This window comes from Liolophura sinensis, chromosome 7, assembly GCF_032854445.1.
Source record: "Liolophura sinensis isolate JHLJ2023 chromosome 7, CUHK_Ljap_v2, whole genome shotgun sequence".
Lineage (NCBI taxonomy): Eukaryota > Metazoa > Mollusca > Polyplacophora > Chitonida > Chitonidae > Liolophura > Liolophura sinensis.
In genome coordinates, this window is record NC_088301.1 from 1,979,072 (window position 1) to 2,007,004 (window position 27,933).

General features: G+C 40.3%; 1 protein-coding gene across 1 annotated transcript in view; it reads left to right on the forward strand.

Annotated features, from left to right (window-relative positions):
- LOC135469822 (calcium homeostasis endoplasmic reticulum protein-like) overlaps positions 1-26,932 on the forward strand; it is a 45,232-nt gene extending 18,300 nt beyond the window's left edge. The window contains exons 4-20 of the mRNA XM_064748431.1: positions 4,080-4,217; positions 8,480-8,556; positions 8,864-8,938; positions 9,891-10,002; positions 10,596-10,646; positions 14,815-14,853; positions 15,397-15,589; positions 15,908-16,104; positions 16,615-16,974; positions 17,899-18,016; positions 18,630-18,835; positions 19,465-19,598; positions 21,430-21,630; positions 22,113-22,256; positions 23,498-23,577; positions 24,003-24,197; positions 26,497-26,932. Coding sequence (XP_064604501.1) covers positions 4,080-4,217; positions 8,480-8,556; positions 8,864-8,938; positions 9,891-10,002; positions 10,596-10,646; positions 14,815-14,853; positions 15,397-15,589; positions 15,908-16,104; positions 16,615-16,974; positions 17,899-18,016; positions 18,630-18,835; positions 19,465-19,598; positions 21,430-21,630; positions 22,113-22,256; positions 23,498-23,577; positions 24,003-24,197; positions 26,497-26,531 — 2,355 coding nt within the window. The 3' untranslated portion in view covers positions 26,532-26,932. The remainder of the gene's footprint in view (positions 1-4,079; positions 4,218-8,479; positions 8,557-8,863; positions 8,939-9,890; positions 10,003-10,595; positions 10,647-14,814; positions 14,854-15,396; positions 15,590-15,907; positions 16,105-16,614; positions 16,975-17,898; positions 18,017-18,629; positions 18,836-19,464; positions 19,599-21,429; positions 21,631-22,112; positions 22,257-23,497; positions 23,578-24,002; positions 24,198-26,496) is intronic.
- The last annotated feature ends 1,001 nt before the right edge of the window (positions 26,933-27,933 follow it).

The window sequence follows — 27,933 nt, forward strand, 5'->3', positions numbered from 1 at the left end:
TTAATTGTCATGCACTTATGTTGCGTAGATGTATGAGAGATCAAACCGAGATTCAGTGTTTGCTTGAACACTGCATAAAAGAGCAGTCACATAAATACAATTAATTGTTCAAAATAACTTGCCTTACGTAATAATGTATGTTGCAAAGCAAACATCTTTTTTAGTTAAGCAGTGAAATTGACACACATTTCATGAATCGCCAGTGTTTGTGTGAGAACATTAACATAAACATTGACTTAGTGCTGTTAAGGAGATGGATGCCTACAGGACATCCTTGTTGTATTACTTGACATAGCCCACTGAACCTTTAGGGGCAGGGTCTTCAGGGGAGCACTGTTCCTAAAAGGCGCAAGAAGGTATTTTGAACCTCCCAGGAAAATATAGTTTCCCCCTTGGCAGAAAATAGGCAGGGCACAGAACCTTTCTGATCTATGTTAAGCCTGAAGAGATTAGGGAAAATAAAGTGTCACTGTTAATGTACTGCATATGGCAGCGAAAGAAGTATCAGCTTATGGAAAAGAGCAGGCCTGAACAAAAGAGTATATGTGTATGTACAGTGATGTATCTGCAGGTATTAAAGCTACAGGTAAAAAGATGTACAGCATTTACTTTTGTATATTAATATAAAATTGGTCAGTGCGTGATCATGGGCTGATGTTCCCTATTGTTACGTAATGGATGTCAGGACCCACTCAGCCATGGAGCCCTCCCTGTATATATGTATGTGTAACCACTTACCGGAACATGTATTACAGGTGAACATGCAGTGTGACGAATGCTACATTAATTGTGGAATATTTTGGAAACATTATTACCTGTGTACTCCATTAGGAGATGGTATGTTGAGATCAAAGGGCAATGTCTCTGAGTATTGACAGGTAAAAATATCAGCTCATGGTACGTCCTACAGGTATACAGAGTGTTTAGGTGCAGGTGTTAAAACTGGGGGTAATAGTAAATATAAACCGGGTTATTGTATTACAATGGACTGATGTGCCCTATTGCTACATAATGGATGTCATGAACACGTTCAGGTGAAATACAGTCTGTTGAAATCAAAGCGGTACAGTAATTAGTCTGAGTGAAGATGTAGAAGATGTCTGCAGCAGTTCTATCACTTGGAGAACACCTGGCGCAGAGGTTAGACTTTCAGAGAAGGTTAACATGAATCTGATGGCTCAACAGGGGTGGGGGTAGGGGAGAAGCTAGAAGGTAATGGTGGAAGCTTTCCCTGGCCAACCGGTCATGAGTGTTTCATTGTAGAGTTCTCCACCCATAAACCACACAGGTAGGAGTTTCTTTGTTGGCGGACAACTGTGGCACTCTCTGGAATAAACAGCCAAGATGACATCAGAAATTGCTTACACAAAAGTCTTTCCACAAGATGAAGAGCGTAGATACACTCATTCATCATGCTGAAGGAGAATTTGACCACCTGTGGCTCGGCTTCATGTTACTTTTCCTTGTAATTGTGTGCGTCAACCCCAGGTAAATCAGTAGCCCTTACGTGAAGCTGTGCTATCACACAGTCAGCTATCACACAAGTAAACTTACTTCCTGGCTCTGATGTCGTCTTAGACATTTTCATGACAATCAGCCTACTAAATATAGGTTTGTGTACAAATGTGGGGGTAAATCAGGAAGGTAGCAGATGCAGGTCCTTTGACGCAGGTCTGGCTGCTCATCTTCAGGAGTGGTAAATATATTTATGTTTACATACTGAAATTTTGTATTTTCACAATTTATATATACATGTATATATATAAACAAGTAACACTTTGGGATTCCAAACCTTATCATTTGGGATTCCAAACCTTATCATTTGGGATTCCAAACCTTTGACCCCTAAACCCTTGTGAGGGGTTGTGAAATGCCCTGGATCAGGCCTGCAGTACTGGTCAGTATGGTTTTGAGGCTTATACATGTACATGGTTCACACCATACAATTAACACATGAAAAATGTGTCTGCCTACAGTTACCACTGGGTGGTCAAGTCTGTATTGAAAAACTTCCAAATATTGAGGAAATGGTTACATCAGCCTGCACTTTGATGAATGAATTCATTAGTTTGTTGATAGATTGAGATCCGTGCACCTTAGTAACAGTCTCAAATTAGAGTGTGGTATTTCGAGTCCAGAAAACATTAATCCCATCACAACATAGTATGGAATCGTTGATTTATCAGTTATCTCTGGGGTGTCTCTGTGCAGTGGGTTGCCCAGGCTTAATAGAGCAGTAAGCTTTAGTAAGTTTTACGGACTACGAATCGTATACGAATGTCGGACATGACGCATATATTTAAAAGCTTTACCTGTAGTGATATTGTATTTGAATTTTCCTTGTTTTACCTCAGTTACATTCGCACTGATTTCATCAGTTATGGTCAGTGTCTGTTATGTACTTCTCAGTTATTATTTATACATGTAAAGGCCTGCATACAGTATATGGTTATTGTAGTATGAAATGATCTGAACTCAGCTGTGATGAACATACAGCGTTTTACATATGCATGAAGGTGGGACTTTGTGATCGGCTAGCCTAATTTATACAACACATACAGGATGTTTTATTTGTACTGCACAGAATATGCTGATAATACAGTATAGCATGATACACGTAGGTATTTCAGCGTACAGAAACGTTGAGAAATGCTAATGAAATTGATGCACATGTAGACGTGTGGACATGGATGTGTGTTTTCAAGGTTCATGGCAGAAAGGAGCTTTGATTTTCAGTTTTGGTTTGATTGTAATAGAGAAGTACAGTATAGCATGATACACGTAGGTATTTCAGCGTACAGAAACGTTGAGAAATGCTAATGAAATTGATGCACATGTAGACGTGTGGACATGGATGTGTGTTTCCAAGGTTCATGGCAGAAAGGAGCTTTGATTTTCAGTTTTGGTTTGATTGTAATAGAGAAGTACAGTATAGCATGATACACGTAGGTATTTCAGCGTACAGAAACGTTGAGAAATGCTAATGAAATTGATGCACGTGTAGATGTGTGGACATGGATGTGTGTGTCAAGGTTCATGGCAGAAAGGAGCTTTGATTTTCAGTTTTGGTTTGATTGTAATAGAGAAGTACAGTATAGCATGATACACGTAGGTATTTCAGCGTACAGAAACGTTGAGAAATGCTAATGAAATTGATGCACATGTAGACGTGTGGACATGGATGTGTGTTTCCAAGGTTCATGGCAGAAAGGAGCTTTGATTTTCAGTTTTGGTTTGATTGTAATAGAGAAGTACAGTATAGCATGATACACATAGGTATTTCAGCGTACAGAAACGTTGAGAAATGCTAATGAAATTGATGCACGTGTAGACGTGTGGACATGGATGTGTGTTTCCAAGGTTCATGGCAGAAAGGAGCTTTGATTTTCAGTTTTGGTTTGATTGTAATAGAGAAGTACAGTATAGCATGATACACGTAGGTATTTCAGCGTACAGAAACGTTGAGAAATGCTAATGAAATTGATGCACATGTAGACGTGTGGACATGGATGTGTGTTTCCAAGGTTCATGGCAGAAAGGAGCTTTGATTTTCAGTTTTGGTTTGATTGTAATAGAGAAGTACAGTATAGCATGATACACGTAGGTATTTCAGCGTACAGAAACGTTGAGAAATGCTAATGAAATTGATGCACATGTAGACGTGTGGACATGGATGTGTGTGTCAAGGTTCATGGCAGAAAGGAGCTTTGATTTTCAGTTTTGGTTTGATTGTAATAGAGAAGTACAGTATATTATTTATACTATATGTTGGGAGTTTTTTTTAATATTTTAGGAGAAGGCTTAGCAGGCTTTTATTATAATATAAAAACTTAACATAAAAAAAACAGTGGAATATTAAAAGTTATGTTGTATTTTAGCAATTTATAGCTAAAATGTGCTGTACCACATGTTATGTACCACCCACAGGTCATGTACCATAACAGACGGAATGAGTTGTGGTTTGGGTTTGTGAAATGGAGCTCACACAAAATCATGTGACCTTTTTGAACCATTATTCATAGAATGTAAAATTGTTTATATGCATCATTTAATTGTTGAAATTCTACCTGCTGTTGTAGATTCAGATTGAGGATGCCATTCTTAAGGCTCGAGACGAGAGGCTACAAGCGCTGAGTGAGAACAGTGGGATAAGCATAGATGACCTGAACAAAGTCGTACAGCCGATCATCGAGTCCTGTACCAAAGATGCCATCTCTGTAAGTCACCACAGATAGGTACAGCCTATCACGGAGTCATGCACCAAAGATGCCATCTCTGTAAGTCACCACAGATAGGTACAGCCTATCACGGAGTCATGCACCAAAGATGCCATCTCTGTAAGTCACCACAGATAGGTACAGCCTATCACGGAGTCATGCACCAAAGATGCCATCTCTGTAAGTCACCACAGATAGGTACAGCCTATCACGGAGTCATGCACCAAAGATGCCATCTCTGTAAGTCACCACAGATAGGTACAGCCTATCACGGAGTCATGCACCAAAGATGCCATCTCTGTAAGTCACCACAGATAGTTACAGCCTATCATAGAGTCATGTACCAAAGATGCCATCTGTGTAAGTCACCACAGATAGGTACAGCCTATCACGGAGTCATGCACCAAAGATGCCATCTCTGTAAGTCACCACAGATAGGTACAGCCTATCATAGTCATGTACCAAAGATGCCATCTGTGTAAGTCACCACAGATAGGTACAGCCTATCACGGAGTCATGCACCAAAGATGCCATCTCTGTAAGTCACCACAGATAGGTACAGCCTATCACGGAGTCATGCACCAAAGATGCCATCTCTGTAAGTCACCACAGATAGTTACAGCCTATCATAGAGTCATGTACCAAAGATGCCATCTGTGTAAGTCACCACAGATAGGTACAGCCTATCACGGAGTCATGCACCAAAGATGCCATCTCTGTAAGTCACCACAGATAGGTACAGCCTATCATAGTCATGTACCAAAGATGCCATCTGTGTAAGTCACCACAGATAGGTACAGCCTATCACGGAGTCATGCACCAAAGATGCCATCTCTGTAAGTCACCACAGATAGGTACAGCCTATCACGGAGTCATGCACCAAAGATGCCATCTCTGTAAGTCACCACAGATAGGTACAGCCTATCACGGAGTCATGCACCAAAGATGCCATCTCTGTAAGTCACCACAGATAGGTACAGCCTATCACGGAGTCATGCACCAAAGATGCCATCTCTGTAAGTCACCACAGATAGGTACAGCCTATCATAGTCATGTACCAATGATGCCATCTGTGTAAGTCACCACAGATAGTTACAGCCTATCATAGAGTCATGTACCAAAGATGCCATCTGTGTAAGTCACCACAGATAGGTACAGCCTATCATAGTCATGTACCAAAGATGCCATCTCTGTAAGTCACCACAGATGGTTACAGCCTATCATAGAGTCATGTACCAAAGATGCCATTTGTGTAAATCACCACAGATAGGTACAGCCTATCACGGAGTCATGCACCAAAGATGCCATCTCTGTAAGTCACCACAGATAGGTACAGCCTATCATAGTCATGTACCAAAGATGCCATCTCTGTAAGTCACCACAGATAGGTACAGCCGATCATCGAGTCCTGTACCAAAGATGCCATTTGTGTAAATCACCACAGATAGTTACAGCCTATCATAGAGTCATGTACCAAAGATGCCATTTGTGTAAATCACCACAGATAGTTACAGCCTATCATAGAGTCATGTACCAAAGATGCCATCTGTGTAAGTCACCACAGATAGTTACAGCCTATCATAGAGTCATGTACCAAAGATGCCATTTGTGTAAATCACCACAGATAGGTACAGCCTATCACGGAGTCATGTACCAAAGATGCCATCTGTGTAAGTGACCGCGGATAGTTACAGCCTATCATAGTCATGTACCAAAAATGCCATCTGTGTAAGTTACCATGGATAGGTACAGCCTATCATAGAGTCAAGTACAAAAGATGCCATCTGTGTAAGTCACCACGGATAGTTACAGCCTATCATAGTTATGCGCCAAAGATGCCATCTCTCTTGTACCAAAGATGCCATCTGTGTAAGTCACCAGGGATAGGTACAGCGTATCATAGTCATGTACCAAAAATGCCATCTGTGTAAGTCACCAGGGATAGATACAGCCTATCATAGTTATGCGCCAAAGATGCCATCTCTCATGTACCAAAGATGCCATCTGTGTAAGTCACCAGGGATAGGTACAGCCTATCATAGTCATGTACCAAAAATGCCATCTGTGTAAGTTACCATGGATAGGTACAGCCTATCATAGAGTCAAGTACAAAAGATGCCATCTGTGTAAGTCACCAGGGATAGATACAGCCTATCATAGTTATGCGCCAAAGATGCCATCTCTCATGTACCAAAGATGCCATCTGTGTAAGTCACCAGGGATAGGTACAGCCTATCATAGTCATGTACCAAAAATGCCATCTGCGTAAGTCACCAGGGATAGGTACAGCCTATCATAGTTATGTACCAAAGATGCCATCTGTGTAAGTCACCATGGATAGGTACAGCCTATCATAGTCATGTACCAAAAATGCCATCTGCGTAAGTCACCAGGGATAGTTACAGCCTATCATAGAGTCATGTACCAAAGATGCCATTTGTGTAAGTCACCAGGGATAGTTACAGCCTATCATAGAGTCATGTACCAAAGATGCCATTTGTGTAAATCACCACAGATAGGTACAGCCTATCACGGAGTCATGTACCAAAGATGCCATCTGTGTAAGTTACCATGGATAGGTACAGCCTATCATAGAGTCAAGTACAAAAGATGCCATCTGTGTAAGTCACCACGGATAGTTACAGCCTATCATAGTTATGCGCCAAAGATGCCATCTCTCTTGTACCAAAGATGCCATCTGTGTAAGTCACCAGGGATAGGTACAGCGTATCATAGTCATGTACCAAAAATGCCATCTGTGTAAGTTACCATGGATAGGTACAGCCTATCATAGAGTCAAGTACAAAAGATGCCATCTGTGTAAGTCACCAGGGATAGATACAGCCTATCATAGTTATGCGCCAAAGATGCCATCTCTCATGTACCAAAGATGCCATCTGTGTAAGTCACCAGGGATAGGTACAGCCTATCATAGTCATGTACCAAAAATGCCATCTGCGTAAGTCACCAGGGATAGGTACAGCCTATCATAGTTATGTACCAAAGATGCCATCTGTGTAAGTCACCATGGATAGGTACAGCCTATCATAGTCATGTACCAAAAATGCCATCTGCGTAAGTCACCAGGGATAGGTACAGCCTATCATAGTTATGTACCAAAGATGCCATCTGTGTAAGTCACCATGGATAGGTACAGTGTATCATAGTTATGTACCAAAGATGCCATCTGTGTAAGTCACCATGGATAGGTACAGCCTATCATAGTCATGTACCAAAGATGCCATCTGTGTAAGTCACCATGGATAGGTACAGCCTATCATAGTCATGTACCAAAAATGCCATCTGCGTAAGTCACCAGGGATAGGTACAGCCTATCATAGTCATGTACCAAAGATGCCATCTGTGTAAGTCACCATGGATAGGTACAGCCTATCATAGTCATGTACCAAAGATGCCATCTGTGTAAGTCACCATGGATAGGTACAGCCTATCATAGTTATGTACCAAAGATGCCATCTGTGTAAGTCACCATGGATAGGTACAGTGTATCATAGTTATGTACCAAAGATGCCATCTGTGTAAGTCACCATGGATAGGTACAGCCTATCATAGTCATGTACCAAAGATGCCATCTGTGTAAGTCACCATGGATAGGTACAGCCTATCATAGTCATGTACCAAAGATGCCATCTGTGTAAGTCACCATGGATAGGTACAGCCTATCATAGTCATGTACCAAAAATGCCATCTGTGTAAGTTACCATGGATAGGTACAGCCTATCATAGAGTAAAGTACAAAAGATGCCATCTGTGTAAGTCACCAGGGATAGATACAGCCTATCATAGTTATGCGCCAAAGATGCCATCTCTCATGTACCAAAGATGCCATCTGTGTAAGTCACCAGGGATAGGTACAGCCTATCATAGTCATGTACCAAAAATGCCATCTGCGTAAGTCACCAGGGATAGGTACAGCCTATCATAGTTATGTACCAAAGATGCCATCTGTGTAAGTCACCATGGATAGGTACAGCCTATCATAGTTATGTACCAAAGATGCCATCTGTGTAAGTCACCATGGATAGGTACAGCCTATCATAGAGTTTTGCACCAAAAATGCCATCTCTGTATGAAGCGGAACATCTTAGAATTGATCTTTTGCATTAATTTTATTAGAAAGTGGGTTGTAGGTCTAAAACAGGATGACCTGTTCTCTGGTGGACTGCCATTGTAAAAGTGAAATATTTTCAAGTACAACAATAAACACAAATCAGTAATCCCAAAACTTTTTTTCTTGTCAGAATGGCAAGACCTGGATATTCACCAGAAGTGTGGGAGATGCTCAGTGTGAATTTGTCACTTTGTACCTGCTCAAAAGGTAATAATGTGCATTAGTAAGTGTCATTTGTAATTATTGCTTTCTTGTGAAGTGAAATTTGTGCTAAAGTCTAGAATTTTCTTTTGGAAGGGACACAACTCTTGAGACTGACAGTGAGTTGGCCCCTTTATGTTTTTTTTTTTTTCAATTTGATTAATACATGCATGTGTTCATACTTTATATGGCCGTTATATTACATTTAGTGGAACAGTCTTTATGTATGTGCAGCACTTTTAAAACTTGAAATTAAAAATAAGCATGAGTATTAAAGTTACCTTCTGAATACTGTATTATTTCCCTTTTACAGGATAACTGCAAGAGAAGCAAGTTTTCAGATGAGACTACATCTCATTTACCTAATCAATGACTTGTTACATCACTGGTGAGTTTGGCTGTGTTTTGGGGTTGATGCGAAACACAGGCTGTGTTTTGGGGTGGATGAGAAAGACAGGCTGTGTTTTGGGGTGGATGAGAAAGACAGGCTGTGTTGTTTTGGGGTGGATGAGAAAGACAGGCTGTGTTTTGGGGTTGATGCAAAACACAGGCTGTGTTTTGGGGTGGATGAGAAAGACAGGCTGTGTTTTGGGGTGGATGAGAAAGACAGGCTGTGTTTTGGGGTGGATGAGAAAGACAGGTTATGTTTTGGGGTGGATGAGAAAGACAGGTTGTGTTTTTGGGGTGGATGAGAAAGACAGGATGTGTTTTGGGGTGGATGAGAAAGACGGTGTGTTTTGGGGTGGATGAGAAAGACATGCTGTGTTTTGGGGTGGATGAGAAGGACATGCTGTGTTTTGGGGTTGATGCAAAACACAGGCTATGTTTTGGGGTGGATGAGAAAGACAGGCTGTGTTTTGGGGTGGATGAGAAAGACAGGTTGTGTTTTGGGGTGGATGAGAAAGACAGGTTGTGTTTTGGGGTGGATGAGAAAGACAGGGTGTGTTTTGGGGTGGATGAGAAAGACAGGCTGTGTTTATTGATGAGTCTCAGGCGGGAATAGTGATTGTAGATGACTGTGATCCTTCAAACACAGTTGTTAGTAAATCATGTCATTGTGACTATTTTTGTGGAGCTCTTGTGAGTGAAATGTCATGAGCTGTTAAATTATGTTCAAGGACAAAAGTTTGTCAAAACTGATAAGTCTTTCACATGCATGCATAGTCTTAAAGATCATCGTATTTACATGTGGCGGACGTGCTTAGTGTGCCGGCATAAACACCATAATTGTTTCTGTTCATTGCACATACAGGAATGCAGAACATTAAAGCTATAGCATTTAGATATTGCTCACAGCTTTTTTTTCTGGATATTAACAAGCAGTATGCTCGGTGTTACAGCCAGAGGAAAAATGCTGATGACCTGAAAATTGCATTGGAGAAAATTGTGGTACCTGCATTTTGTACAGCAAGCACTGGTGTTGAGGAAGAAAAGAAGCAGAAACTGACAAAGGTATGTAGTCTTGTTTTTATTATGATTTGAAAATATCTTGATAATGACGTTTACAACAACAAAAAAAAGAAAACGTGTTGAAAATAGAAGTGAACAAAGTATTAAAGCCTGTATGATGGGCCACGATGCAGTTATGCTGCATGAGACCCACATGCCTAATTAAACTTGTCCGATCCATTCAGATGGTGTGGGCTTGTATTAGGAATGTCCTGCTTGAAGAAGATAAAGTTGTGATGTGATGGGAATACTGTTGAATTCATCACCTATCTATATTGTATAAACATAGTGTATGATAAATAAAGGGGAAAACTACCCTTTTATGTAGTGAGCAGTACGATGTTAAACCCCAAGCATTCATTCATTCACTCATTCACTCATTCTCTTGTCATTGTGTCACTGAGAAATTCTGGAGTAAGGCCTTAAGCAGCCATGAAATAAAGTCGTCCTAGTTTGGTATGTGGCTGGGATTGGTGTACATGTAGGAACAGTGTACCATGGATTCCATGGAAGAGCAGTTATTATTTGTTTCTCTTGATATATCATCGGTTACGCCATGGTAAAGATCTGTCATTCTGGTGCTTGTATTTTGACAGCTGCTTAGTTTGTGGGAACAGAACAAGTACTTTTCACAAGCCACTATTGAGGTAAGTTGTCTGCCCTGGGAATTTTATGGGATATTTAATACCTGTAGATTATTGTAGAAACTTTCTAATAGTAGATGCATGTCTTCATCGGCTTGCCCCATTAGACATTGATGATGGTTTCAATCGGCCTAATTTCATGTAATTTGAAATGTGTGGTGAAAGTGCCTTTATTCATTTAAAACCTTTGATATAAAGTTTGGAAGACAAAGACAAATTTGTAACGTCTGTTAAATTTTAATAGCAAATTTCGTATTGAGTTTGAAATACTTTGTTCATCATTAACTTTGCTCAGAAAACTCTAAATTTATCCACAATATTCCTGTTCATTTTCCCGTACATTGTCGCTCTAGCGTTTGAAGGTGAGATTTTGTTTATTTGGGCATGGGTCGCGGCACATCCTATGCTTGTGTGTGTGTGTGTGTGTGGTGTGTGTATGTGTTGGGCTCATTTCCAAAACTTTTCTTTCAAAGTGGTTGCATAATTTCACATTTGGTTAATTTTCTTTATCATGGGATAAGTGAAAAGCCAGAAAAGTGTAGTAGGGCATCCCTTTTCAATTGACAAGCCTCAAGGGCTATCACCAAACTAATGCAGTGAACTCAGATCTAGCAACCACTCCCCCATATTGACTTCACAAAATAGTGTATTTCATCCTGTATGGTATGTCAAAATGCACACAAGAGCTTAAATGATAGTTTTGATGTCAGACTAATCAAACTTCACAAAGATCTCTAAATTGACCCTATAAGTTAGATGAATCATTCAGAATCCAACAAAATGTGTCACTTGAAAAACTTCAGGTGAAATAGAGTAAACCTAGATCTGAAGGAACGCATTCTCCCAGCTTCTCTCAGCTTCTCCAGTGATCCAGTAAGCACCATTGCCACCCATCTTGCCACATACATTTATTCATGTAAGGATACCAGCAATCCACATCAGATGTATGCCCCTGCCAACAGCAATCATATTCTGAAAGTTTTCCGAATTTAGGAATGTCAGTACTGTACTGATTGCAATATGATTTCTGTTGTGCTCATTGAGTGACACAATTTGAATCGGTGATATAAAGATGATGAGATTTATCTGATTTCACGTTACATTTGGCTTAACATAACATAACCAACAACGTATCACCTGAATTTGACCCTATATCTGGCATTCCAGGACAAATCCAGTGGCACGAACATTAGCTTGTATAACTGGAAGTGGAATTCTTCCCGGTCTCGCATTCAGACTATCACATTGTCTGACTTTTCTCTCCCTTATGCTTGCACCAGGATGGGATCAGATTATTGGGTTTTGTCATTCGTGTCTCTTATCTCTTCCATGTCATGAGTTATTTTCTTTATAGATTTATTTGTTTCTGCATTTTCACAACATTTCGTCAAGGTAGGTTTCAGCACAGCCAGGTTATCATTGCAAATACATATAGGTTCTTTCTCTGTGTAATTTAAGAGGCATTGTTTTTTTTCTGTTTATTGGTCACTTGTTTTCTATGGGTCTATTGGTGAGAATTGTCAGAGGCCCATTGTACAGGCATGAAATTGTGAAGAAATGGCCGGAAGTAGTTTCACCCAAGTGTGACATGTCAGTGCGCTTAACATTTAAGATTTACACCATTTAAGCTAGCCTGCGTTCATGTATTTAACAGCCTAATAATATTTAGGCCTGTCGTAAAAGGCTTTGTTAGTCATCAAAATGGTAAAAATAAAGAATGTGGAAGTTATCAGACGGCGTGTACGCCATTTGAACTTGGCCCCAGCGCTTAAAAAATAGATGATACGCTTCTAAATTAAAACAGAGCGTACTGAATACGCAGGACAATTATATTTTTTACGCCTAAATTCCAGAAAGCTATAGTGTACATGTGAGATTTAAAGCAAACAGTCCTGTCATAATTGAAAAGTAGATCTCCAAAGTAGTTTACGTGCGTGACGCTCTCCATGACGTGTTAGTTTTCAGAAACTGAAGATTACAGCAAAGGATCATGTACCACTACCCTTAGTCGTGGAGAATGACTACTGTGATATTTGTGTTCGTGACATTCTTTAGTGTTTGCCATGAACGAGATGTAGCAAGGGCTAAAGAAAATGGTCATTTGGGTTACAATACAGCAAGTTCTGCTACTGTACTGCATTAAATCATTCTAATATCGCTCCAAAGTTGTTTTTTTTTATTCTTCACCGATCGTCAGTTATTTGTACTCTGTTAAAGTGTCATCGAGGGTCCAGTTTCCAACGTGTACATGTATCGGTGAGGAGAGAAGCTAATGCAGTGAAATATAACGATATTTCTCGTTTTCTGAACAGCTAGTGTTCAGAAACACTTAAGATTTATACTATATAATGCCAGTAAATAAATCTTTAAATGTAGGCCTACATTTGGATTTAGAGTAAGAAGTGGGCCAAGATTTGATCCCAAAACTGCAGTTGTTCATGTATACAAAAATGTTTCGACAGGTAAAAACAAAAAAAAATTACCAGTTGCATTAGGCAAGTTACCATAGCATGAAATAATACTGCAACCACTGCTGTCAAAACAAAATTAGAAGGTAAAGTTGTCAGAAAGAGCAGAAATAATTAATTTATTTCAGAATGTTATGACAAGTCATAATACCGGGCAACCGACATATAGGCTACATAGTCTAGATAGTCTACATATAACGGTATGTGTAGTTTTACATGTGACTACAAGAATCTCTACCAGTAGGTCGATGTAGGCCTCTGGCCCATGTATGTCTTTCGATTTTCTCAACCCCCTTCGCTCAGTCAACTTCACACTGTCAAGGTGTATTGCTGGACCCAAAATAGTGAAGTGTGGAGCATTTTAAAAAATGTATACTCCGGTAGGCTTACCCAGTACTCCCTCTCTTGGAAAAATAGGCAGTACCCCCCAGTAGTTTGCTGTTAAATTGTGGAATGAGCTGTTAGCAATCGTTTGCAATATGTGATGAACATTTGGATATATTCCTGAAAAGACTGAAAAACAAGGTTGACAGATTGTACATATATTTTATGTATCCTTGCCATATTTGTACTGTTGAGATAAACCTATACAATGTAAGGATCAAAACATTTATTGTATTATGATGTGTTGCCTTGATCTGTTGCCACATACGGCAGTGGTACAAATAATGTAGATATTCATGCTCACACTAACCAAACAAATAGAAATGGTAATGATTTATTTGCAAAAAAAAATGTTGGGAAAATGTCTACATTCTTACATTCTGGTGCAATGCATTCTCTTTAAAGTCATCTCATAATGAGGTGGGGCAGGGTCTTACAGACAGAATAACTCAGGCCCTTCGTGGGTGGAGATGACCAATGAATTGTACAAGATGACAATTGGTCATTAGTTACAAGAAAAATAAAAATAGGAGAAGAGCAGTAGGCCCATTTCACAGCCCTTTTGCTCTAGTTTTATTTTGAGGTTTCGGAGGAGAGGGTGTTTTAGCCAAATTTTCATATAGCATCACATACATATACATGCATGCGTGAAGATTCTCAGATTTTTATTTTAGGCAACCGATACGATCAAAGGGTCAAATTATGCCAGGTGTACTGACCTCTTGACACTCCCAACCCCACGTCACCTGGCTTCTGCTATGTTAATGTTGAACATTAATACTGTGTGATCAGAATTAAAAATAACGCTGATGAAATACATGTGCACTACTGACAGATTGTGTTACCTGATATATTTGATTGCTATAAACACTAATGGGTTATGCTTTCTTCTGGCAATGGTTGAAATCCTGTCAACGTCTGATATACTGTAGATCACAATCTTTTGAAAGCTTTCAAATGTTTAAACTACTACAAATTATGGATTGCTTTCCTAAGGGGGAATAACTCATAACTAGAAAGACTAGATGTCAATACTTATTTACTATTTGGTAGCATATTCTGTATTTTAATGGAAAACCTGATTTATCCTGATAATCGTATTAGAGTGCCAGGATGCTTGGGTGTGTATCAGTGTTCTTCCTTTAACCCTTACTCTCCACAAGATGGTGGAAATGCAGCCAATGTTCTTCCTTTAACCCTTACTCTCCACAAGATGGTGGAAATGCAGCCAATGTGGCAGTGAACCGTAATCATACATAGAATATTTAGAAATCAGTACACGTTTTTCTTCGTATTTAAGCTCATGGTTCTCTTTTCAGCAAATGAAAGATTGTGCCCCAGTGTTAGCCAGTTACCAGGTAAGAGTACAGTGTGTAAACAGTGCTCCAGATATATATGTTTTGTGGCAATGCAGTACCCCTCCAATATTATCTCCCATACCTGTCTAGTGAGTGATTTGGCCTATCAGTACTACTTAACGTGTGTGCATAACTAATGTGTGTCTCATTTTTTCTAGACATTGTTGTTACACTCATTTTTTTTTCTTAACTAGTATACATTTCAGGGAATTTTCCAAGGGGTAAATTATGCCAATATGCACCTTATCTGGAGCACTGTGTACATGAGGATAAAAAGCAAGTGAATTAATAACAAGTTTACAAGCATTATGACTCAATCTGTCATTTTATGCAGATAAACACTTATGAATTTCATCTTGCGAGACTGAAGATTGTTATGTTTACCTGAATATGGTGTATCTCACAGGCCAAGGGAGATAACCCCATCAAGGGTTACTCTTGAAATGGGGTAGTGTTTTATACATTAACTGTTGCATGTTTTGTTGAATGAATGAATTAGATGATGAAATGTGTAACATGTATTTACTTGTGTGCTACCGCCAGGCCAGCTTGATCACAGACCACGCCCACATTGTGACCCAGATTACTGGCTCAGTCCAGCAACAGTACTCTCAGCTGCAGAAACAACACCAGGAGTACGCTGCACACCTGAACACCCAACTGCAGGGGCAGCAGCAGCAGTTACAGCAACTCCTGCAGCAGCAGCAGTCTGCTGCACCGCCGACCACCCCTCAGGGTAAGTGGCTGGTTTAGCACCTCACTGTGCCCTCAGGTCAAGTACTGTATTGCACTGTTGACACTTGATCATGTCATCAAATATTCACTTATAGAATATAGCATATAGAAGTTGCTATATGTGTACATCAGGACACCATCAATTCATGCAATAAAACACCTGCTGATATGATAACGCATTTCATCTTGCACTGCAGGTACATCGTTGCCGATAGCTCAGCCTGTTGATATGATAACGCATTTCATCTTGCACTGCAGGTACATCGTTGCCAATAGCTCAGTCTGCTGATATGATAACACATTTCATCTTGCACTGCAGGTACATCGTTGCCGATAGCTCAGCCTGTTGTGGTCAACCCTGTGTTAGGCCAGTCAGCCCCCACCCTACCAGGTGCCCCGGCTGTGGTGCAGCCTGTGTCCCAGGCCGGGGTGATAAGCTCCAGTCTCCCTGGTGCCCCTGGGGCGGTGCAGGCTGTCTCTCAGGCAGGAGTGATCGGTGCTGCTATCCCTGTACAGGTACATGTATCTATATCTCTCCATTAGAGCATAAGACAAACACTCTGCCAAGAATTGGCTCAGTTGACAAATGATAATAAAACTTGAGACATTTTATTTGTGTAGAACCAGTAGATTTGTGTCTAACAAGTGAAGGAGGATGTTATAAATGACTTAAAGGATTGATGCAAGGCCTGGTTGGTATTTATTTGGAGACTATTCCTGTATGACCTTATGAGAAATAGATGTCGTCCCATCCTTTAATAAGAGGATGGTCAGTTGGATGGAGATAAAACTGAGCCAAGCAAAAGTCTAGGCCTGAGGCTCACTGTGGTTTTGACAAATATCACACCCACTGGAAGAATGGGTAATGTTTTGATCTTTGTGTGAGGGATGACTAGTTGGGTATTGTTACCTTACATTAGCTTTGAAAAATCAGTATGCACCAATGTGCATGTTTTCTATATAAATGTTTTTTTAGTAGTGAGTACCATTGTACCATTTGCCTTTTCTTGCCATGATTCATCACAGACCAACATTCCAACTGTGGCCCCAGTGGGTACCTCCTTGGTCAGCACTCTGGTCACCCCTCAGACTATCCCCCAGTCCGTCATTGCTGGGCAGCCAGACACCCAGATCACAGCTTTAACCAGCCAGCCTGTCTTCACACCTGGTATATCAGCACCAGGTCCCACGACCTCCGCCACAGCCACCTCTGTGAGTCTGGAGAGCTCGACCCCCTCTCTCCCCACCCTGGCGACTGCAACCCTAGGACCAGCTATCAACACTAACATCCCACCTCCGGCATCAGGCCCCACCATGGCCCCAGCATCAGGCCCCACCATGGCCCCAGCATCAGGCCCCGCCATGGCCCCAGCATTTCCTAACCAGGTACAGCTGTCATCAATGCTATTTTGGAATCTTACTGTGATCCTTGTGACTGAATGGTCTAATGGCCTCTTAGAGATCAGTATCATATGACCATGTCCAATTTGTTCTGCTGTAGCTGTACATCAGGACTTTTGTCAGGTGTCAGTTTTACGTGCTGGGAAATTTTTTCTCCATTGTTGTAACAGGTCCTCATTGTCTAGTCATTAGTGTGCTTGCACAGCCCATTGACCGAGGAGCCTCTCAACAATGGGGTGCTTGTTAATTTGTCCAGCTCAGTCTGTCAGCAACCTCCAGATGCTCATGGGCTCCCTCGGGCTCTTCCTGGTTTCTCCCACCATAATGCTGGATACCTTCAAAATAAGTGAAATATTCTTGAATACGGCCTAAATGTCAAATAAATGAATAGATTTTGATCACTATATAATACAATGACATCTGTTTGAGAAATATTCTATAACAGAGTCTACATATAAAACAGTGTTGAACTTCCTGAGTGGATTTTCCTGCACATCTAACGGTCACACATTCCATGAGTCAGCCCTCTGCTCCATCTATTAGAGCCTGTCTTGAAGCTTGAAAGCTTTGATACACACCCCAATTCTTCTAATTTTTGGGACACCCAGGGCCACTTTCACAAAGATGATGTACTTGTACGATATGGCACATATGGGACGACGGTACGTTAATAGTGACATAACAAATATCGTACGACAAATGTACGATTAAAAATGTCATACCCTGCTTTGTGAAGCAGTTGTGAAGACTGTTGATGTTACACATCAGTAGTATTTGTGAGGAGTATTTTTACACTTACAACTACTGTTGTTACCCCTGTAATGTATGGTGATCTGACATGCATTCTTTTGATTCTGCATGCTTGTTCTGTTTCTACATGCTGACTGTTTCCTCTTATTTGTCCCCCAGCCCCCACCAGGCCACCCAGCGGGAGGACCTCTCCCACAGTTCCCACCATCTTTTGGCACTCCACCTCCAGGCTTCCCACCTTCCTTCAACAGGCCACCACCTTATGACTACAACATGGGTATGTCACAGTTTTGCTTTTCTACATGTAGTTCTCACTGACACTTTTTCTCACTTAAATTTTGCCACTTCAGTTCGCAAGGCATGTGAAAGGTCACAGATAGACGCAGTTGTTTTGTGTGTACAGCTATTTATATTTATGAGTGACTTGTTCTTAAGTTTAACACAACACCCCAGTACATAAATACATAAATGGGATAAGTACATGTGTCAGTATCATTATCCATGTATGTTATACACTTGATTGATCTCTTGTAGCATACATTGTAATTAGAACAAGACTTTTGGTTGAAATAGTAATTGGCTGGCATAGTGATATACATGTAGATAGCTGCACTAGACACCACTAGACCTTTACATATGAGGCTGCTTGTTCAAGTCCGCTCCTGATTGGCTGACGCTGGGACATGCACACGATAGCGAGCAGTGATTTTTGCACTGAGCTCCGCATAGTTCTGTCGAGCCATGTACATATGCCAGACTGATGCTGCTGAGCACAATTTTATAGTTGTATAAATTCATTAAAAACCACAGCATGCACATGTGTACATTTAATGACAGGATATTACATTTGTGATGTAAGTTACCAAGGCTGTTTATCTATCGTGTTACAGGTCCCAGGGGTCCTGCTGCTGCTCTTCCACCTCACCCTCCAGACTTCAGCACCCCACCCCCAGGCATGCAGCTTCCTGACTTAAGTAAACCCCCGCCGGGCTTCCCATTGGCCACTCCGCGCCTACCTCTACCCCCGGAAGTGGATCTCACCCCATCAGTGCCATACTATGAGTTACCTGCTGGTCTAATGGCGCCGCTTGTCAAGGTAAATACATGCAATCTCAAAACAGAAGTAACCTGCGGCTGGTCATGGGTTTCCTCCCACCATAATGCTGGCCTTCATCTCATAAGTGGGATATTCTGTGTACAGCTTAAATCTCCAGTCAAGTAAGTAAGAAAAAAAAAAAACAAAAAAAACCTCATTTACTTTTCATAATATATTTTTCTATACATGTACATCAAGTAATTTTACTGCCAAGTTAATTTCCATGTATCTCATAAGACAAAAAAGATGTTATCAAGTCACCTACATTAACGCCAAGCCCACCCATGTCAAGGCTAACCTGAGACGAGGCTAGAGTATCATTGGCCATGGCATAATGGGGTGAAAACAGCTTATTTGGCAGGTCGAAATATAGAAGAAATGGTAATATACCATCATTCAGTTCTACACATGTTATTTTGTTTATTTTGTATGATGTTTAAGAATTTTTTCCAGTACAAATCCTGATTAAATGTATTTAAACATTCCAGACAGGTTGTTTGAGTAACACCCTGTGTGGAGCCATATGATGGTTTTATAAAGTCAGCCTTTTCCCAGTGGCATGTGACACAAAGGCCAGTCATGAATATTCTTACTCTTTTCTGAATGTTCTAACTGTGCTCTTCCCATAGCTTGAGGACACAGAATACAGACCTCTGGACCCACGAGACATCCGCCTACCCCCGCCAGCTCCACCCAGTGAGCGACTCCTGGCAGCCGTGGAGGCATTCTACAGCTTACCCACCCATGAGCGCCCTAGAGACAGGTACGGCAGGGATAGTCCCAGTGAGCTGCTTTATGATGGCATTATTATAAACATTCTGACATAGGTATATTTGGAGACTGAAGAATGGTATCTCTGATTTCACCATTAGGAAACATAGGTATATTTGTGAGACTGAAGAATGGTATGTCTCATTTCACCATTTGGAAACATAGGTATATTTGTGAGACTGAAGAATGGTACCTCTCATTTCACCATTGGGAAACATAGGTATATTTGTGAGACTGAAGAATGGTACCTCTCATTTCACCATTAGGAAACATAGGTATATTTGTGAGACTGAAGAATGGTACCTCTCATTTCACCATTTGGAAACATAGGTATATGTGTGAGACGGAAGAATGGTACCTCTCATTTCACCATTTGGAAACATAGGTATATTTGTGAGACTGAAGAATGGTACCTCTCATTTCACCATTAGGAAACATAGGTATTCATGTGAGACTGAAGAATGGTACATCTGATTTCACCATTAGGAAACATAGGTACATTTGTGAGACTGAAGAATGGTACCTCTCATTTCACCATTTGGAAACATAGGTATATTTGTGAGACTGAAGAATGGTATGTTTATGATTTCATCATTAGGGAACCACTGAAGTTAAACATCATAGTTTAGTAGATACATGTATGAATGTCACTGTCTTTGCATTAATTTATTCATAGTCCAAAACTGAGGATAGATTGTTTTTGCATTAAGTTATTCATAGTCCAAAATTGAGGATAGATTATCTTTACATTAAGTTATTCATAGTCCAAAACTGAGGATAGATTGTTTTTGCATTAAGTTATTCATAGTCCAAAATTGAGGATAGATTATCTTTACATTAAGTTATTCATAGTCCAAAACTGAGGATAGATTATCTTTGCATTAAGTTATTCATAGTCCAAAACTGAGGATAGATTGCCTATGCATTAAGTTATTCATACTCCGAAACTGAGGATAGATTGTCTATGCATTAAGTTATTCATAGTCCAAAACTGAGGATAGATTATCTTTGCATTAAGTTATTCATAGTCCAAAACTGAGGATAGATTATCTTTGCATTAAGTTATTCATAGTCCAAAACTGAGGATAGATTGCCTATGCATTAAGTTATTCATACTCCGAAACTGAGGATAGATTGTCTATGCATTAAGTTATTCATAGTCCAAAACTGAGGATAGATTATCTTTGCATTAAGTTATTCATGGTCTAAAGCTGAGGATAGATTGCCTATGCATTAAGTTATTCATAGTCCGAAACTGAGGATAGATTATACGGTTCTTCAACTAAAACTTACACAAGCTTACATGTGAACAACACATAGTGAAGGCTTTAGTAACGAGAGTGAACAAAACTTCAGGAAACTTTCAAAATGAAACTTTCCATGGAAAGAAAACTTTTTTTTGTATGGGTCTTTCAAAGAAACTTGAAAATAAAGACAGCGGAAAACTTGAGTATTTCTTTTTCATGCATATTTGAGAAAAAAGCGAGGAAAACAGCAGAATGACAATTGAAACACCGTGAGAAGAGTTTTCCTTTTTGGTGACTTATCTTTTTAATTTTACTTACACACTGATTTCACATAAAGCTTTTATGTCAACCTTTCCAAAGCGATCTGTGGTTGCCTTCGGTAAAGCGTCTCAGTGAAGCAGCACAAGATAAAAGAGTGATGGAAATCCGTCCTGCAACAAGGAGGCACATTACATACGCTCTAAGGACTTTCGTTCGTCGTCATATGACTAAAAAATTGTTAAGTACGACGTTAAACCCCAGTCACTCACTCACTCACCCCAAAGTGATCTGTATGTGTTAATGTTTGTGTTACAGTGAGGGCTGGGAGAAGCTAGGGCTGTATGAGTTCTTCAAAGCAAAACAGAAGGCGAAGAAGATAAAGGAAAGGGAACGAGAGATGATGCCGAACAGAAGGTCACCTTCAAGATCACCCATACCAGACTTCCGGCGCTCTAGGTCAAGGTCACCGGTGAGGCGGAGACGCAGATACAATAGTGGCAGGAGAAGCAACTCTCGGTAAGGGGTCATATGGGAATGATGAATTCAGAATTCTTTCACTGTTCCATGGGTATATGGGTCAATTTAATCTTGTTACAAAATTGAGATAGAAAATTCGCTAATTTAGGCTTAACAGATGGTACTGATATCCGATTTGTTCCCAGATTGGTAAACGACCTAAAATGACTACTTGGCACATTTTCCATGATAGGCCATGTAGTCACCCTTGTTTTACTGGTCATCACCCTTGCTTTACTGTACATATTGATTGATGCAGCCTACATTGTTTCTTGTTTGGGCACTAATTTCTATCGAGTCTGTGTTGCCTCAAAACGACGGCTCATCTCCTCTAACAAACCCACCTGTATTGTCATAGTCGTCATCAAACCCCGTCATTTTGCTCAGTCAAGAAATGCTACTTTTTGTAATATATCTGAGGATGAAGTTTCTAGCGTATAAACTATCAAAGGAATGATCTTCATGAGTGTGACTGATTTCAGGTCACGCTCCTGCTCGAGGTCACATTCTCGTTCCAGTTCACCCCTTCCGTACCAACGCTCCAGCCGCTCCCCATCTCCCACCAGGGCCTCACACTCGCAGAGGAAGTCACGCTCACGCAGTGCAACCCCACCCAGGGCAAGCTTGTAAGTACCTGTGCATCAGCACTTTACTATACGTGTGGAAAATACACATTTGTTTGTGATAAAGATACAGTTTGTGTGTGTGAAGATACAGTTTGTGTGTATGAAGATACAGTTTGTGTCTGATGAAGATACAGTTTGTGTGTGATGAAGATACAGTTTGTGTGTGATAAAAATACAGTTTGTTTGTGATGAAGATACAGTTTGTGTCTGATGAAGATTCAGTTTGTTTGTAAGGAAGATACAGTTTGTGTGTGATAAAAATATAGTTTGTGTGTGATGAAGATACAATTTGTGTCTGATGAAGATACAGTTTGTTTGTAAGGAAGATACAGTTTGTGTGTGATGAAGATAGTTTTTGTGTGAAAATACAGTTTGTGTGTGATGAAAATACAGTTTGTGTGATGAAAATACAGTTTGTGTGTGATGAAGATACAGTTTGTGTGTGATGAAGATACAGTTTGTGTGTGATGAAGATACAGTTTGTGTGTGATAAAAATACAGTTTGTGTGTGATGAAGATACAGTTTGTGTGTGATGAAGATACAGTTTGTGTGATAAAAATACAGTTTGTGTGTGATGAAGATACAGTCTGTGTGTGATGAAGATACAGTTTGTGTGTGATGAAGATACAGTTTGTGTCTGATGAAGATACATTCTTAAGCGATATTCTCATTCTGACTCTCTGGTCATTGAAAGGAAAGTCTGCCAGCAACCTGCCAGTGGCCATGGATTTTGCCAGGCTCTGGTTTTCACCAAATGCAGATTCGAATAGTGACTAATTATGATTCTAGTTTGCAGTTATTCCATTTCCATGGTGCCTGTGTGGCTGGGGAACCTCTCACCAATGCTGGCTTCCCCTCCGGCCGTATGTGAGGAGGTCTGCTGGCTTCCTCTCCGGCCGTATGTGAGGCGGTCTGCTGGCTTCCCCTCCGGCCGTATGTGAGGAGGTCTGCTGGCTTCCCCTCTGGCCGTATGTGAGGTGGTCTGCTGGCTTCCCCTCCGGCCATATGGGAGGTCTTCTGGCAACCTGTGGATGGTCTTGTACTTCCCCAGGTCCTGCCCAGTTTCCTCCCACCATAATGCTGGCTGCCCTAGTATAAGTGATATATTCCTTAGAGCGCTGTAAAACACCAATCAAATAAATAAATATCACGTTTCCACTGGTGGTTTGTGCAGAGGGGTGTAGGTGCACTGTTTTGTCATTTGTGTTCCTCTCTGATACATGGTACATCTACATTCCAGTGCTGAACCCCTGATGAACACAGGGCCTGTCTCAAAACTAGGAGAGGACAACAAAGGGCATCAACTCCTCATGAAAATGGGTAAGCCAATATGTCATTTCTTTTGACTATCTAAAACATATCTAACAAGAACAAATTCAGTAGCTTTTCAGTTGATTATTTAGATTACATAATATTATATCTATTCCATTTGAACAGTTTACCATCATGCTCAGTCATGTGCTTGATGCCTAGCACATATAATTGTTAGAGTTTGAATAAAATTTACATTATGTCTGGACTTTTTAACTGTTTCAGTAACATTGGATCTTAATGACGCATGTTTCATATTTATAAATGAAAACACTTAAAAGTTGATTTGATATCAATATAGGGAATATGTTTAAATCCAGTGATGTGTATCATAGACTTATGTTAACTAGTATTAGTCTGGGATAATAAATCTAGGAAATGATGTGTGTGTTCCTTGTACTGTAACAGTTACATGAGTTTTCGGTGTGTGACAGGTTGGGGAGGTCGTGGACTTGGGGCCACAGAGCAGGGTATCGTGGAGCCTATAAGTGGGGGAGAGGTCCGAGACAGGCAGGACAAGTTTAAAGGAGTTGGGATCGACATCAAAGATCCGTTTGAACAGTTCAGGAAGAATAAAAGTGCTGGGTTCATACAGAGAATGAGGGCCAGGGATGAGAACATCAAAGAGAGTAAGTCTCATCTCAGTGGTAACCTGGGGGCGATTCCCTAGAAAGTCCTGGCTGGCTTCACATGAATATCTGAAGGCTATAATCTCAGGAAATTCACCTGACTAGCTGTGGTACAGTAGAACAATCCAAAATCTGGTGGAAAGCATAGGAGACCTTATTGTCTTACTGGGTACAAATGTTCTCACTGAAGCTGGACAGCTCCTGGCCAATAATGCCATGGGCTCAAATCCGGCTCTTACTGGTTTGGCTTTGTCAGATGTCGGGTGAATGGTCATGATTGTGGGTTTTCCCCAGGCTCTGCATGGATTCCTCCCGCCATAATGATGGCTACCGTAGTAGAAGTCAGATATTCTTGTGTACGGTGTAAAACACCAATCAGATAAATAAATATAACAGAAAACTCCCTCAGTATGATATGAAGCCCCTAAATAGGCGCTTCTGTAGCCAAGATGGCTAGCACGCCAATGCAACTCAGTGACCCAGGAGCCTCTCACCAAGGAGGTCACTGCTCAAATCCAGCTCAGGCTGGCTTCCGTATGTGGGAAGGTATGGTGAAAACCTGTGGATGGTCGTGGGTTTCCCCGGGTTTTTCCGGTTTCCTACCACCAAAATGATGGCCACTATGGTATAAGTGAAATTTTCTGAGTATGATGTAAAACACAAGTGAAATAAATAAATAAATAAATAAATATTGGATAAATGTGTAAATAAAGTTTAGACATAAGTGGCCAAGGAAACGTTAAGATGAAAGGAAAAGTTACTACAAAAATGTGAAAACTGCTAATGCATTCACTGACTTGTGAGTGCTTGAGAGCACTAACAACAGTGGTTGATGATGAATGATGAAATGGATTACATGTAGTTAAAGCTGGAGAAAACATCAAAATAACACAAGGTTCAGATAAAGGAGGGGGCAAATTAGTTGGCAATGTGGTCTTCGGTATTTTTCCATTTTTATTTAGAGAGAAAACAGACACTTGAAATAATGTTTGTATGGTGGGTAGTTGGGACCACCTGGGTATACATTGTCTTTGCGTAATAATTTTGTAAACAAGGATGTAACGCAAGATTAATAAATATATTTATACTAGAATTTTGTCTTCATCTTAAAAATGTGTTTGACATGGATATTGATCATATTTATATTTTAATATATTCATAAATATAATCATAATTCAGATTTAATGCATGTGTTTGGGTATAAACAACAAATTTGCATTCAAATAAATCTATTAGACATGCATCACATTCTTATTTAGGACATTATTTTTGGCATCGTGTTTATGTTCACAAAAACAAAAGCCATTGTTCTAGGCCGTGTCAGTCATGTTAAGTGTGCGAAGAAACTTATTCCGGTGATGTCTTGGTTGAATGTTGTAGGAAACAAAACGCAAATAACTTGATGTCTTTGAAGTGATTCCTGGACGTTCCTGGTTTCTTATACAATACAGTATATCAGAACAGACCATTTCTCAGTTATTATTGAGCATCTCTTCAAATATTCTCAAAAGAGTGCCTAGGTGGTAATTTGACAAAGCACGTAAAAGTGTAAAAAGGCAGAGCGATGTTTTAGAAATATTCACTTTTAATTCTAGTGTCACTGTGTCCGTAATTTTAGAGAGACTGCTTGTCAAAGCAACAATCCCGTGAGAATACCCAGAAAAGAGAGATGAGCCATTGTCATGTTATCTTAAATAATTCGGGCGCCGCCCCCCCCACCCACCCACCCACAAATAAATAAAAATAGGTTTTCATTGACTTTCATCTGATTTCGGCATCATTTTTATGTTTTTGTTTCCTTGTGCCATTTGACCCACATTTGGGTGAAGTATAGTAAGAGCTGAGCTTATCCCTGTGAGAGTTATAGTACAAGAAAATGAAGTTCTGAGCAGCCATCCTTAGGTGTAAACTAGCTTGCCTTTGTCATGTAAGCTGCTCGGTTTGTAGAAGGTTTTGTACAAGCAGTTTATAATTGAGGGCTCTTCAGTTTTCTCACCTGCATACTGTTGTGGTAAAGTGTAAGGGAAACATTGTGGAGTTTAGCCAGATTTATCTGGAATTTTTTTACAAAATGGTTTGATTTTCAGGAAATTATATAATGTTCACTAAAATTTATATGTAATTTGCTAATTTCTTGAATTTTAACTTGTATTACAATGATTGGTGCTAGGAGATCCAGTCTGTAATCAAAACGTCATAGTTTATCTCATAGCTGCTACTGTTTATACAGGGACAGGAAATATCACTAAGTGCTTTCGTCCAAGTTTTGAGGCAAAAATAAACCTGTCTTTGTTCACAGCGAAGAAGAAGCCAGACGATAAGAACGGAGATTGAGAGGTACATATGTGTTGTGAAACAGGAAGAAGTGCTGCCGTCTGATGTACTGATGAGGAGAAGAATTTTGTGTATAGTGCAGAGACATTGTGTCCAGATTTGGGAGTACAGACATGGTTTACAGACCTGATGGATAGACATAGTGTACAGACCAGGTGGATGGACATGGTGTACAGATCTGGCTGATAGACATGATCTACAGACCTGGTGGATAGACATGGTCTTCAAATATGGTGTAGAGACATGGTTTACAAACCTGGTTGATAGACATGGTTTACAAACCTGGTTGATAGACATGGTGTACAGATCTGGTAGATAGACATGATCTACAGACCTGGTGTAAAGGCATGATGTAGAGACCTTGTTGACAAACATTGTGTTGACAGACATTGGAGTACAGACATTGGAGTACAGACATGGACATAGTGTTCAGGTCTGGTAGACAGACATTTTGTACAGACATGCAGACCAGGTAAAAAGACATAAATTGAAGACGTGGTGTGCAGACATTTGGTGTAAAGGTGATGCACAGAAATTTGATACAGACATGGTGTACCATGTGGTCATGAGGCTGATCCACCACAAACCTTTAGGAACCTGGTGTCAGCGTGCAGCACAGTGTCTTGAACCTATTGAGATGCTCCCAAGGTGCCTCCTGGGTTACTGTGACTAGACTGTGAACCTTAGAACTACCAGAGAACCATTGAAAGAATTCTGAAATTCACCACCGAGACACCAAGGAATTGTAAACATTGTAGGGGTGTGTATGTGAAAGCTCACAAAAGGTTGTGAACTAATAGAGAGCCAGGCTTCCAAAGGGTTGTACATATACATGTATTGTACAAAAGAAAGAAGACCAGATGGTAGATGTAACAAAGAAATGTGTATAAACTATAGAAGAGTTTGTTGTTTGTCATGTTGGTTGGATTTTACCCCAGGAGCAGGTCCCCTGTTCACCTTTCCTTTGGGTACACACAGAGACGTTATTTACCTCTGTTATGACAGTATACACCTAATCTCTGCCTGCAAATATACATTTTAGGTGTTACTCACAAGTTTAGTCCAACAAACTGTTGTGAAATTAAGAGTAAGTCTATGCTATAAAGCCTGCCAGCTTTGTGATTCTGACATTTGGTTCAAGGTCGTTCAGCTTAGTTTTGGATAGCCTGTACAATTTTTGGTTAAGAAAGAAGCCTAGTTCCTGCTGGTAGTACGTGTACAGGAACCTGTGGGTAGTCGTGGGTTTCCCCTAGGCCCTGCCTGGTTTCCTCTAGCATAATGCCAAATGCTGTCATATAAGTGAAATATTCTTTCGATTGGCGTAAAACAAATAAATTTTGGGATGCCAGCATGATATGACAATATTTCAAGATATACACGGGTTAATAGATTTAATCCTTGG